Source organism: Lonchura striata, chromosome 20, assembly GCF_050655825.1.
Source record: "Lonchura striata isolate lonStrDom1 chromosome 20, ASM5065582v1, whole genome shotgun sequence".
NCBI classification, from domain to species: domain Eukaryota; kingdom Metazoa; phylum Chordata; class Aves; order Passeriformes; family Estrildidae; genus Lonchura; species Lonchura striata.
In genome coordinates, this window is record NC_140722.1 from 7,633,955 (window position 1) to 7,647,927 (window position 13,973).

The 13,973-nt window shown below is 54.1% G+C and overlaps 1 protein-coding gene across 1 annotated transcript in view; it reads left to right on the forward strand.

The window, feature by feature from the left end:
* CDH22 (cadherin 22) overlaps nt 1-13,973 on the forward strand; it is a 76,569-nt gene that overhangs the window by 23,342 nt on the left and 39,254 nt on the right. The window contains exons 2-3 of the mRNA XM_021540884.3: nt 1,065-1,998; nt 5,898-6,192. Of these exons, the coding sequence (XP_021396559.1) occupies nt 1,774-1,998; nt 5,898-6,192 (520 nt within the window). The 5' untranslated portion in view covers nt 1,065-1,773. The remainder of the gene's footprint in view (nt 1-1,064; nt 1,999-5,897; nt 6,193-13,973) is intronic.

Consider the following 13,973-nt stretch of genomic DNA (forward strand, 5'->3'; position numbering starts at 1 on the left):
GTGCAGCAGACATTCCCTGTTTGGGAAGCAGTCCCATTGGTGGAGTCACACTGGGGAATGGCAGGTGAGGGAAAGGGCTGGAGAAATATGTGGGAGCTGTCCCTCCTCTGAACTGTTCACATTCATGCAGGGGTCAGTGCAAAGCACAGTCCAGTTTCCTTTCTATGGGGAGCAGATGAACATCTAGTCCAGTAACATTTGCATTTCCATTCACCCTTTTTCTGCTTCCTACTAAGAGTAACAGCTGAACAGGAGATTAATTCTGCAGACTGGTGCATGTTTCATGCACCAGGCTGTGGCTGGTATTGCAGAGTTCTGGTGGACCTCAGGGCATTGGTGCAGGGAGAGATAGATGCTGCAGCCCCATCTCCTGATGAGATTTCTTCTCTCCATGTGCTCACTGGGTGCAGTGTACCCTTGGTTAAAGGTCTCATGTTTCAGCCCTTAGTGCCTTGAGGATGGCTTGAAGCTTACACCAGAGCCCTTTTTCAAACTGTTACCTTTAGAGTCAGCCAGGTGGCAAATTCTTGAGCAGATGCTTTCCTCTTGCCCGTGGCTGCAGAGGTGAGATGACAGAAAGGTTCTGCAGGGAAGGCTTGCAGAAGTGTCTGCACAGGCTGTACCTCCCATGCTCAGGTGCTGGTATCCCCCAGTGTGAGCCTTGTCTGCATGTGCAGGACTGCTGTGGTCTGGTCCTGCGCAGGCACCGGCAGCTGTGCTGTGCCAGGAGTGATGCTACACATCCCCTAACAGTGTAGGTGGGCACCAGTGACTCCCTCCAGGCGCAGACCTCACTCCTCTCAACAGCCAGGACCATGTGGTGAGGGGGTGCCCTTGTCAGCAGGGTCCTTGGTCTCTGAGTCCCTGCTGGAGCAGATGTCTGCAGTGCTGAGAGCTCTGCAGCCTTCCCTCTTGTGCTCCTGCTCTGGCAGGACCTGTGGGTTTTGGCTCTGCTGTGGAGCACCTGGGGCAGGGCAAGAGATACTGAGCAAGGCTGCAGGAGCAGCACAGGGGGACATTGGGCTGTGTTTTCATACCAGCTCTGACACTTTGGCTTTTTCCAGGCTCCTGGAGATGCTGCTGACTGCGCTGCACCTCCCTGCGTGAGCCAGCAGAGAATGGAAGTGACCGGAGTCATCTGGGCAAAGGACCCTTCACCAGGCACTGGGATGGTGTCCCCCTGGAGATGGGAGTTACAAATGGCCTTGTGAACTGCACAGACACCTGCACTGCCACACGCCTGGCACAGCGGTCCCAGGCTGCCACAGGGCAGGCAGACGTTGGCCACAGCAGCTCATCCTGTTAACTCCTCTGCGAAAGCCTTTGTGGAAGAGCTTTCCTTCTCCTCCTGTGAATGCCAGCAGTGGGTGTCCGTGCCCCGTGTGCCCGCCGGCGGGGTGGGCAGCAGGCTGTGCATCGCCCCCTTCCCCAGCGAGACCGGCGGCAGCCGAGCAGGGAGCCCTGCAGCTCTGTCCCGGGGGACAGATGCCAGCTGCCAGACTCTTCTCTGGAGACCCAGGAGCAGCCTGCGAGGCACCAGCACTGACTGCTCCCACGGCAGCAGCGGGCAGTCCGGGACACCTCTTGTCACAGATGTGACTCACTCAGGACGGGAGCGCTCCGGCTGCAGGGCACGGCATGCAGCAGGGACGGGGATGCTCTGTGCTGACCGGGCAGCCTCACGCTGCTAGTGCGGACTTTCCTCCTGCTTTTCCCTAAAGGATGCTGGCTGCACATCCAGAAGTTCCTGCTCATGCAGCCTCCTAGAGTGCCATGGCGAAGGGTCTGCAGGGCTTCTCGTGGACCATGCTGCTGCTGTTCTGCGCCATCCAGGAGCTGGGCTCCTGGGCCATGCACACGGCGGTGGAGGGCCCTGGCCTCGGGGAGCCCGGGGATCCTGCACTGCTGGCCAGCGGGCGAGTGAAGCGTGGCTGGGTTTGGAATCAGTTCTTTGTGGTGGAGGAGTACACGGGCACGGAGCCGCTGTATGTGGGGAAGGTAAGCTGACCTGATATCTCCATGGGGCTGACAGAGCTAGGGGCAGGGTGGACATGCTGGCAGTGCTGAGCAGAGAGAGGGCTCATGCGAACGTTGTTCATGGCAGCCTGGCTAGAGAAATACTCTTTGGACTGCAATGGCAGGAGCCTGGTCCCTGCTGGGGGTGGTGAGGTCAATGTGCTCCCAGAGAAGATAATAGAACAGACCAAGATTTACATCTGTGTTCTTACAATTGTATACTGGCTTCTTGTGATGTCTGGGGGTGGATGCAAGCAGCCCTGTCTCTGTGGGAGCTGCTGGCAGGTGACAGTGCCTTGCTGGGCAGGACTGGGTCTGCAGGTGGGAGCTCGCCACACTTCCCTGGTGTGTGACCTCCTGAGAAGGCTGGACATGGACCTCTGCTCCCTCCAGTCCTGTGGTTGAAGGAGCATTTCACCTTGGGGTTCCTGGGCTTTATCCTTTTCTAGGAGCTTTGGAGAAGCAGCTGCCCCAGGTGTCAGGCAGACAGGGTGTTTGTATTTGGATGAAGGCAGTGCTAGCTGGGACCAGTCAGAGGAGCACACTACAATCCAGCTAGAGCTGGAGGCATGGGCTCAGCCCAAAGGAAAGTGCCCAAGAGCTTGTGCAGCAGGGCTGTCTGATGGCCTCAGCCGTCTGGGCATGAGTCTGGAGGAGGCTGAAAATGGGTTTCTTGGCTGGGGGCCAGCAGGGATTTCAGCGGTGATTTGTGTCCGTTCCAGCAGACGCTCCAAGCCGCGCTCCTCCGCCGCCCTCGGAGCAGGCACAGCTAATTCATGGCTCCCCTGCGAGCAGAGGAGGCACCGGGCCCTGTCCCAGGCCTGGCAACGCCTCAGCTCCAAGTGAACCGAAACCTACAACTCACCCGTTTTACAGCCCCTTTCCACATCAGCCACCACATCACCCGCCCGGCTCCCAGCAGCAGCACTGGCATCACTGCCTGTGATCCCCAGGGCTGAAAGCCAGCAGGGCCAGCCTTTTCCTGCTTCTGGAGAGGATGGAGTGCTCGCCTGGGACACTCTTTGTCCCCAGCAGTGTGCCAGCCCTCTTAGCACAGTCTGTGGGTCCAGAGCCTTCCTGCACTGGGGAGCCCTGCGGAGTAGCTGGGGCTTGCCCTCGGTGGATGCCTCTCACACACCTACATGTGCTTTCTGCTGGGCCAATACCATTTCCATAAAATCTGGGCTCTCTAGCTAATCCTTCTTCTGAACTGTAATTTCCCCTGAGGCTGCTGTCAGTTTGATGTGGATTTCTTTGGGTTTTTTAAATAGAATTATGGGGTCAGCACTAGTTACAAACTTCTGCATGTGGACAGATCTATTTTAGATAGAGGAGAGGATTAAAGGGAAAAAAGCAGATTTAATTAAGTTGCTAATATTTAAAGAAAATTGATGAACTCGGGCTTTATGAGTTGGAGCAAACAGAGTGCGCCTTTATTATGGGCTAGTTTTTATTTGATTTTCTTTCTTTTCTAGCCCCAGAGTCATTTTTTATTTGTGTGTCTGTGCTTTCTGTTTAATTGCTTTTAATAAGGAATGTGCACCTCTGTTCATATTTAATTTTGATTTAATTATTAGTGTGTAATTAATGGCTTCGTAAGAATTCCGGTTGTAGTCTTCTAGGACAAGAAAACAATTTTTCTGTTTAACGAATGGGACAGATCAGCCCATTGTCTGCCCTCTGGATGTCCCAGTTCTGCAGACACTGCTGTCCTTGCTTGGGGCTGAGCTGGAGGCAGGGCTGGGTGGTCCCTCTGCCCGTGGGGCACAGCGTGTGCCAGAGCTGCATGACTTCAGTCTCCTGCCATGCCCAGGGGTGGAGGGAGCCCTGAGGCTGAGTGAGAGAGTGGTGCTCCCCAAGCCTGCTGTAACAGAGAGGAGGAACATCCCTGGGATGTGGTCGGGTCTCTGGCATCTCCTCTCGTGTTTCTGTAGTCTGCCATCCAGCCCTCCCCCATTAGTTGCTGTTTAGCCAAGCAGCACAGATTTAGCTCTTTTAATCTTCCCCTGTAAATCAATCTCTGCAGCCCCTTGAGCCCAGGCTCCATTTTTCTTCCTAGCATTCCGGTTTGCAGGGACGCTGGTGTCTGCTCCAAGCAGTCAGTGATGAGCAAATATGTGAAGAGGATGTGCTGAGAGCTCAATGTGATGGTGGCTGCTTTATCTCTAGCCTAATTATTAATCATGAGCCCGGTGTTCAGCAGAAAATTCAGGTTTCTGCTGCCTGCGCTGTACAGACCTGCTGCTCCTTCTTTGTTCTGAAAAGCTAACGGAGTAGCAGTGAGAACTGGGGGAGGATGATGAAGAGGGCAGCAAGCTCTCCAGCAGGCAGCAGGGAGGGTTGAGACTGGATGGCCAGGATGGGATGACCATCCCCACAGACCAGGGCAGGATGCTCCAGGCAGCCAGGGTGGGGTGACCACCCCATAGGCACGTTTGCAGCCAAAGCCATCAGGGTGGTCCCAAACTCTGCTGGGCTCACAGCCCCATTTGTGAGCTGAGTGAAGGTCTCCTTCCAGGCAAGCCTTGAGAGATGTGTCACCGTGGGCAGTAATCTGTGAATGTTGTGCAAAATGCACTGAATTGCCTAACGTGCAGGTCCCTCACTTGTGAAATAAATACATAAACTGTATCTAACAAGACAAATATAATGAAGGCATCGTAAAAAAAGAGGCAGCTCTGGTATAAATTCTTGCTGGTAGAGCTGTATGTCTGAAAGGTGGATTATAGAACTGCAGTTTGGAAGATTGAATGGCCCATAAACATTTTCATATTTCATTAGCCGATTAATGGACGGCTTTTTCCTTTTTGTGGCGGGGGGACATGAATTTGCTGATTCTAAGCAAAAATTGTAGGAAACAAATGAAAGCAGCTGATGAAACCTTTCCGGGGGCCTGTCCCATTATGGATTGTCCCAATTAATGCCCATGCTGCTCTCTGTCAAGATGCATTCTGCCTGTCCAGTTACTGTTAATAGATTTCTCATAAGTGGCTGGATTGTAAAAACCTCATAACTCAGTTTAATGCCACCAATAAAATTATCTCTGGACGTCTGGCCTGGATTCCAGTCAGCTCTTGGTCCGTGGGGAACTGCTGTTTACCCTTTCTTTTCCTAATTCCAAACATTGTCTTAATTAAGAAATGAAGCAGCAGAGATTGCCTGCAAAGGCATCTTCCTCAGGGTCTGTTTTTAGTCCTGAACATGAACTGATTTGTCACAATCAAGATTTTGTCAAAATCTTCATAGCTTTTGTCCAAGTGGGGCTCTGGGCACGATGATAGGATGTTGTGACCCTTGTTACCCTGCAGCATAAACCCAGTACAGGGATGCAGCAAGTGTGTGAGCTCTTCAGCAGGGAGACTTGTCAGCATCAGCTGCCCAAATCATGGAAGGTAGCTGTGGCTGAGGCAAAGCAGGTGGATGAGGATGGACTTTGGGCAATTGATTGCATAGAAGGGGAGGGATGCAGATGGTGAGGTACCTGTGCAGCTTGGGAGAGGTGATCCCATGCTGCCAGAGTCCTGGGTCCTTGCCCATAGGGAAGCCTCTTTCTTTGGAGTGCAGTTGAGTTATCCTTTGCTTCTCCATCATCTCGTAACCCCTTATTAAAGGGATTTTTCCCTTGGTTTGTAGTGGGGGTGGGCACTGGCAGAATCTGTAATCTGCTGAGCTGTAACAGGAGGCCTGAAATTCCAGTTTATTGGGCCTTCCTTTATGCACAGGAGTTGTCTGGTGATGCTCTCTGTCACTGTCCAGTCCAACAAGAGCAGAGGGAGCAGAGGGGCATCACACAGGGACCATGGGCATCTTGTGCAGGTGGCTAGGGTTGGGTACAAGCACAGCCCCAGCCTGCTCCCACCCTCTCCCTCTTTCCCTGGCAGATCCACTCGGACTCGGATGAGGGAGACGGCTCCATCAAGTACACCATCTCCGGGGAGGGCGCAGGGACCATCTTCCTCATCGACGAGATCACAGGTGACATCCACGCCACCGAGCGCCTGGACCGGGAGCAGAAAACCTTCTACACGCTGCGGGCACAGGCCCGGGACCGGCAGACGGACCAGCTGCTGGAGCCCGAGTCGGAGTTCATCATCAAGGTGCAGGACATCAACGACAGCGAGCCGCGCTTCCTGGAGGGGCCCTACATCGGCAGCGTGGCGGAGCTGTCCCCCGTCGGTAGGTCGGCTGCGGGGCAGCGCGGGCTGGGAAAGCTGCACCTCGCTCCTGTCAAGCCTTGAGCCTGCTGTACCTCACAAAAACCACTTGCAAATCTCAGGGATTCCAGAGCTAGGGAGCCAAAAGGGAGAAAGAAATAAGGTGGCTTAAGGAAAACAAGTGGATAAATCCTCTGAGCTGATTGCCAGCCTTTGGCTGAGCGCTCAGTCTCAGCCCTAAGCCGTGCTCTGGGGATGGGTGGTGGTGGTGGCAGCTGCCTGCTGTGCATTGACTGTGGCTTTGCGCAGCCCCCTCCCTCCTAAATGCTGGGTGGTTGGACTAAACCCTCACAAATCAAGGGGCTCCAGTCTGCCTGTGGTTCAGATTGGTCTGGGTGGTGCTTCTCCCCCAGCTCAGGCCATCCTCTGTGTGCTGCCTTGCTACTCTTCCGAGCCCAGACATCATCCCCCCATGCAGAACTGCCAGGCCCTTCTCAGCTGGATCTGCTCTTCTCTGAGGGGCCAGGTCTTTTTGGCTGAGATTGGGGAATTCATGTCCCTGTGACAGAAGTGTGGCTTCCCTGTGCTAGCCTTAGCTGCCGTCCCCTTGGCACCAGGCCCCTCTTTAGTGTGTTGGTGATCAGCCTCACTGAAGCTCTGAGGGTCGGGCTGGGGTGGTGGGGCTGCACGAGTCTATCCCACTGGGATGGCAGAGCAGGACAGTTGGCTTTGTGCTCACCCAAGCCTCGGGAGGGATGCAGGGAGGTGATGTGTGAGCTGCAGCACTGCTGCCCTCGCTTCTGCTGGGTTCCCATGCCGTGAGCACAGCTGGAGTCCAGGAGAATGGCTGGTGCTGGGCTGCCTGAAGCCGCACCGTTCCCTGTGCACGCTGGGCTCTCTGCTACCCCCACAGCAGGCTGTGTGTGCCGGCATGTGCTGCAAGCAGGAACTGTAAATCACTGCTCCCAAAGGCTGTGTCCGGGTAGCAGAAGCTTGTGAAAGGCTGACATCGACGATCAGGCAGGACCGCAGCAGTGTCAGCAAGGGATGAGTGAGCACAGGGGCAGTACCAGTGCCAGCACTGCAGAGCCCCAGGGCAGGGGCAGCAGCTGAGCTGCACCAGGGGCGTGAGAGGCCAGCTCAGGGCAGCCACCAGGTCCTGCTGTGCTGCTGCAGGAAGCTCTGGCTGCAGAGGCATCTTGGCAGCAGAGTGCAGGGAATGGTGCTCAGGTCTGTACTGCCTCAGGACAGAGCTCCAGCTCTCCGTGGTTTGTGTGCAGCATATTGTAAGGCTGGTGCGTGGCCTCCAGCAGGTACAGATGTACAGGAATTGCCTGCACCAGAGGAGCTGCTGCTGCCTGGATTCTCTTCATGTATGGAGAACAAGCTCTTCTGAGGCATCCCAAGCTCTCCTGCTTCTAGTTACCTCTGCAAATCCTTCCCTCAGTCAGAGAGTGACCCCTTGAACTATTGCTGGGTGCTCCTGGAGAAATGAAAGACAGCATGTGGGCACCAAAGCAAGAGGCATCCTGCTCCCAAAGGGAAGAAAGAAATTAAATTAATCTGATTTGCTTGGACAACATTTTAAAACGCAAGGAATTCTCAACTCTGGGTATTAGACAAGGATCCCAGTTCTTTGAAAATCACTAACAATTATGGAGCTGCCTGATCAGACTGATGTGAACAAGACATATCAAAGGAGACAGTTTCTATGCGAAATTGGAGATCAGAGGGAGAAAGAAACACGGTTTCACAACATGAAAGAAGGCGATTCCTGCAAATTAAAATACTCGGAAGTTAAAAGTGAAGTGCTGTGAACGGCGTGGGCTGCATTTGCCAGCTGTGTGCTTAGAGAGGGGAGCTGGAGCCAAGAGCCTGTTCTGCTTTCCAGGCTACCTGCCTGCCACAGCCTCGGAGCCTTCTGCAGTCTGGCCATCCTGGGGAGTGTACGGGCTCCTCCAGGGCAGCCCTGCCTTGGAGACAGCCCAGGAAGGGCCTCACACATCATCTTCCCTTCACACATCATCAGTGAGTGCAAGAGCTGGAGGGACCCACATGCTGCTGCTGCTGCCAGTCCCCAGCTCCCTCCCACTTCTCCCTCAGCTTACCAGTGCTTGCCCCAGGAACAGGCAGCACAAAGGACAAGGTGGACACATCCTGTGAAAGCATAAACTGGCAAGACTGGCAAGGAACTTTCTGTTCAACCCTCTGAGGTTCAGCAGCTAGAGGTAGATAGGGCTGGTTGTGGACCTGGTGAGAGAAGTTCAGCTCCAGATGCTGTAGGAAGGGCTGAGGGTGCAGGATATGGGAAGCTGCTGGGCCAGAGAGGTCAAGTTCAGGATATTCTTGTGGGAACAGACCTGCCATGCCCTTTTTGTGTGGGAGTGCTCCTTTTGTGGCATCAAGGCTGGGTGCCGCTGTGCTCATGGCTTTGTTGTGGTTGGTGTTGATAGTGACATTTGCTGTCTCTGAGCTGGACAGAGCACCTCCCCTAGAGCTGTGGGGTATTGTCTGACTGAATGGGGAGTGTGCCGTGCTGCCTTCCTGAGTGGATGGAGGTGATCCCAGCTTGGTGTTGGCCAAGCAGGAGAACGAAATCTGGAGAACTTAGGTTGGCTATTAGTGTATCAAGATCAAAGCCTGGGGACCTGCTGGTGGCCATGCCTGCTCTCAGCACCACTTGGATTCAGCTGTGCTCTGCTGGGGAAGGGGCTGGGACGGGGCCACTCTAAGGACAGGGCTGCTCTCCAGCATGGAGCTGTAGGGAGCTGCTCCTTCCCTGTCTCTGCTGCTCTGAAGCCTTTGCTCTGTATCCTAGCCTGAAAAGTTAAGGGTGGCCCCTTCTTTCTCCTCTCAAGGTCTTGCCTTCCCAGACCTCACTGGGGTTTGTGCTTGGGTGGTTTTTGTTCTCACTCAAGGCAGCTCTCAGCTGCCAAAAGCAGAGTCCCAGCTCCCAGAGGTGGGTGCCTTCCTGGGGCATGAAGAGGAATAAACCAAATACAGTCAGATCCGCTCTGTGACAGCAGGAGCAGATCAAAGGACATTATTTGCATAATGAAGGAGTACTAATTGGGAGGGAAAGTCATTTGATTTCCTAGTGTCTAAGAGGGAATAAAAAATGAGAGAAGTGCACAAACTCTCAGAGTAACTGGGAGTGCTTTGCAGCACAGCTGCCCCTTGCTCTGCGCTGGGGCCAGGGCAGTGTGTTTGTATGTTCTGCCTGAGACTGTGGCACTGAGGGTGGACTAAAGGCCTCTTTGTTCCAGCATCTTGCCTTGGCAGTGGCCAAAGTGCATTCTTAGGAAGGAGGAACAGCACACACAGGACATGTGATGCTCCTCTTAATATTCTCCCAGCCAGCATCTGTTTTCAGCTTGGAAATTTCTTTGTCTGTGGGTGGTTTCTGGGGGTTTAGTCAGCTTTAATATCTGTCTTCCATGAACTCATCCAGACTCACTGTAAACCTCTGCAAAGGGAAAAGGAAAGGGATTGCTGTTGTTATCTGATGAATCAAAAGTGGCAGATGCAGGATGGTCAGGAGGATAAGGGATTTGTAAAGGGCAGAGGTGGTACCTGGAGCTAGCCCCAGCCTATGAGCCAGGCTGGAGAAGTCATTGTTTTCTGCACAGGGATATCCTGCACTTGGAAGAAGCACATCCAAAGTGGAAGCTGACCCAATAGCTTTATCTGGCCTCCTTTGGCACAGCAGAACCAGCTGCAAAACCAGAAGTTGGCTTTTCTGGAGAAACCTGATCTAGCCTGGGGCATCAGGAGCAGTACTGCAACTGCTGTGGGAGGTTTGCAGCCTGGCAGGGAGGGCAGATGGGTCTGCAGAGGGATGGAGAGGTTCCTGCTCAGCCCCAGAGGGAGCTGGGCTGGAGGCACTGCCCTGGAGTCACCCAGGCTGAGGAAGGCAGTGGCTCCTGTGGAGTATTTGCACTGACTCCCCTGTGCCCACAGCATGCATACCAAGGAGCAGTGAGTGTGCAGGATGGGGCCTGAGCTGCAAATCCTGTTTACAGCTTCACTGCTGTCCTGGAGAGGCTGCTGGTCAAGAGCTCACAGGCTGCTCTGTGCTGGCACCCCAGGCTCAGCCTCTATGGATACCCCTGGGTGGATCTCTCTAAAATATCAGAGTTGAGCAGAATCCAGCACCAAAGGGAGAGACCTGCAGCTGCAGAAGAATGTAGGATGGGATCCAGCCAACTGCCTTGGAATGGCAGGAGCTTCACCTTGTTACAGGAGGTGCTAAAATTAGCTGTATTTTGGGCTCCTTTCCTGATCTCCCTGAGGTCTGCTTAACAGCTGTCTGCTGCACTGAGGTGTGAGCCCAAATCCAGCACACACTGCCTCCTGTTAGACAACTCTGTTGCTTGCACAGGTTAGGTGTTGCAGCCCAGAGCTCACTTGTGGGGTCCTTGGGGAGCAGGCAGGGCCTGGAGTGAGGAGCATGCCAGGAAAGGCATATGCTTCCACCAGAACATCACTCCTCCCTTGGTGCATTTCACTCTCATTTCTCTGTGTACCACCACGTCCAGATTAGAGGCGATTTGGCTCTACAGACAGAAACCTGGGGTCAAGCCCTGACTCCAGCACAAAGCTGGCTGAATGAAGAAGTGATTATTGTGAAGAGAAATTGTTTAATCTCTGTGCTGGAAGCAGAGAAAAACACTTTGTTTACCATGCAGCCAGAACACTTGCAGGCAATCGGATTTCCCCCCACTTGCTAGAAAGTGCTGAAGTCATTTGTGTCTATCTGGAAGCAATCTCCCAGTGTATCTGGCTGGGAGCTGGGGCTTGCCCTGTCTTTCTTTGGTGAGGTGAGTTCCCCCCTTCTGCACTGTGCTCTAGGTCACAGGACAGGCTCCAAACACTGCCCTGCCCAAGTGAGGACCTCATCCAGGCAGCCCCTCAGGAAACCTGAACTTCTCCATGGGATGCTTTGGTTTGCTCCCCATGGCACCACCTTTACCTGCTGCATGCCAGGGGATGGGGTGCTTTGTGCAGTGCCTTTCTCTGGCCAGGCACCCCAAAAGGAGTTTCCCAGTAGCACATTGGAGCAATTGCACCCCATCAGGTTACTGCCTCGGGCTTGTCCTGTGGGGTTGTGCAGTGAATCTTCTCTGAGCCTGGCTTTCTACCAAGTCAGGATGTTCACAAGATTGCAAGAAACTCATTTCTGCTCCAGTAATTTTAAAGCTACTCTGGTTCATTTTTTCCCTGATGTCCTGCCTGAATGTGTCTGGGGTGCATCAGCCACTGCAGGTGTTTGGGGCCAGACAAAAGCTGTAAATTGCATTGTTTATAAAATCCCACCTGCCTCCTGCCCCATGGCACCCAGGCACCTGGCATGAGAGTGCTGCACGCTGGCATCAGGCCAGGGAATGTGGCTTTGTGTGACACAGCACTCCTGGCAGGGTCCCTGATGTTCTGCAGGGCTGAAGTGCCCGAGTGCTGTCCTGGAGCTGGCCAGATCCACACAGAAAGGGCTCTCAGCATGGCCAGAAAGTGTCCCTGGTCTCTGCCTGAGATGAGGGTGGATCTGAGCCCCAGAGCTGGTCTGGAGAGCAAATGGAGGCTCCTGGTTTCCTGCAGAAGGCTACTGCTGCCATGAGGAGGGACAGTCAAGTTTAGCAAGTGCTGCTTTTTCCTGCTGCTCATCTGCCTCTTTGCCTGCCCAGAGCCTGGCTGTACATGTCCCTGGGGAAGTGACAGGTCCCAGCCACTTGCTTGTGGATTCAGTGCAGGGCCTCTCTGCTCGTGGGTGTGTTTGGAGTTTGCCTGTCAACATTTCTTTTAGCTGAACGTGTTTGGAGTGAGTGGCATAGCAAGTGGTCTGGAGCTCTCAGCCTTCTTCATGCAGGGTCGCTGGGACTGGCCCCAGAGCTCTGGGTCCTGTGGGAAGGCAGTCACAGATGCCAGGACAGGCCTGCATTGCTATTCCAATGCCCTGCAGAGCCCCAGCCATCCCATCCAGGGCACTGGGCTGAGCTGCTGTGCCCTGCCAGCCCTGGGGACACTCAGCGTGGCAGGGTGGCTGTGGGGGCTGAGCTCTGCCCTCAGGGGAAGGGACCCTGCAGAGATGCAGATCCTGCATCCCGCAGCTCCTGGGGCGTGGGGGGCACCTCTCGGTGTGGGCAGCCCCTCCCTGCCCTGCTGCCCCTGCTCACAGCAGAGGAGGGATGCTGCTGGCAGGGCTCAGGGCTGGCTGCTGGCCCTGGCAGGTCTCCAGGATGGCTCAGGGTGTGGAATGGGGACAGCCCAAGCAGGGCCCATGGGGACAGAGGATGGCTGGCAGCCCCAGTCAGCTAGGCTGAGGGAAGTATTGCTCTGGAAGTGAGGGTCTTCTCCTTCCTTCTGGAGGAAATCAGGATTTGTTTGATCTTCTGTGACAGAGCTCGCCTTTGCAGAGGAGAATAAGAGACCAATTATGACCTGTTAATTTTTATGTAAAATTATTGGTTTCCTCTGATCTGTGGAGTGAGCTTGTTGGGGGAGGAACCAAGATCTTATCTCATTTTACATGTCTAATTATCTCTCCGGATATGGGCTCAGGCTTCTTGGTTATGGGAGGCGGGTGATACAGTACATGATGGATGTTTAGATTTTATTTGGTGTATCTTTTATGGCTAAGGCATGTGCCAGAAAACTAAATAAAAGCTGTACATTCTGTACTTGCTGTGGGCAGTGCTGTGCTTGGAGAGCAGGGACTAATATTGAAGCAGGGTGGGAGGCCAGGGAAAGCTGAAAGGAGGAAGGAGGGGACCAGGTTAAGCTGAAATTGAGTATCATTGCTCTTCACATGGAAAGAGAATAGGAGAGAAGAGTGGGAATGGGGTAAGTGGAGGTTAGGGGAGGATGCTGGAAAGTTAAACTAGTAAATTCCTGATACCCTTTAGGTGACCTTGAGCAGGCACGTTTGCAGACAAGAAGTCAAGGCACAAAGTGGGTCAGTGTTCCCTACTTGGCTGATGTTGCTCTTTTGTTAATGAGATGCTGTGAGGGCAGGTGTGGAAGGGCAGAGCCTTCATCACCTCTGGCATTGCTGGCTGTGGCCCATCTCTGCCTCTGAGTGAAGCTATCTTGCTGCAATGCTTCTGGTGCTGCTTGGTTTCCCTTGCCCTAGAGCAGAAAACTCTGGTCCCAAACATGGGGCTCCCCCCTGGGACCTGGAGGTGGATCTCCTGCCCTGTTGCTCCAGTTCTTGGGAGTGCCCAACAGCTGTGGGCCAGGAGCTTTCAGTGCTGGCACAGGAAGCCTGAGAGCAGCAGCCTACCTCACCTGTCCAAGGCATGGCTTGGAATGGTGACACAAGCTGTGCTCTGGGTGGGCACAGATCCTGCCTCCTCTTCAGACTCTGCAGTTTGGCAGCATCTAGGTACACAGGGAGTACAGCTGTGTCTGATAGGGGTGGATTAGGAGGTGAGTTGTGCAATTGAATGAATGCATCTTGGGGGAAGCAGCATGAATTGCAGAGCCTGGTGCAAATGTTTAGTGGCCACCTGCCTGTCATGATCCCTGGTTTGGGATGACTGCACAAACAGGGCTGGAACAGGAGGTTGTGGTGGGGTCCTTGGGACACCTGCTCTGTCTGCAAGTGTGCAGCTCTGACACAAGGTGTACAGGACAAGGGCAGGGGAATAAACTGGTGGGCAGGGGAATAACTGGTGGGTTCCTGTAGGTGAGTTTTGAATCTCCTAACCCTCAGCAGGAACAAGTGGTTCTTGGAGCGTGGGACATTTGTGCAAAGTCAGCAGCTCTGCCTGTGCTGCAGGTGCAGGAGTGGGTGCTGCTGTGGGCTGG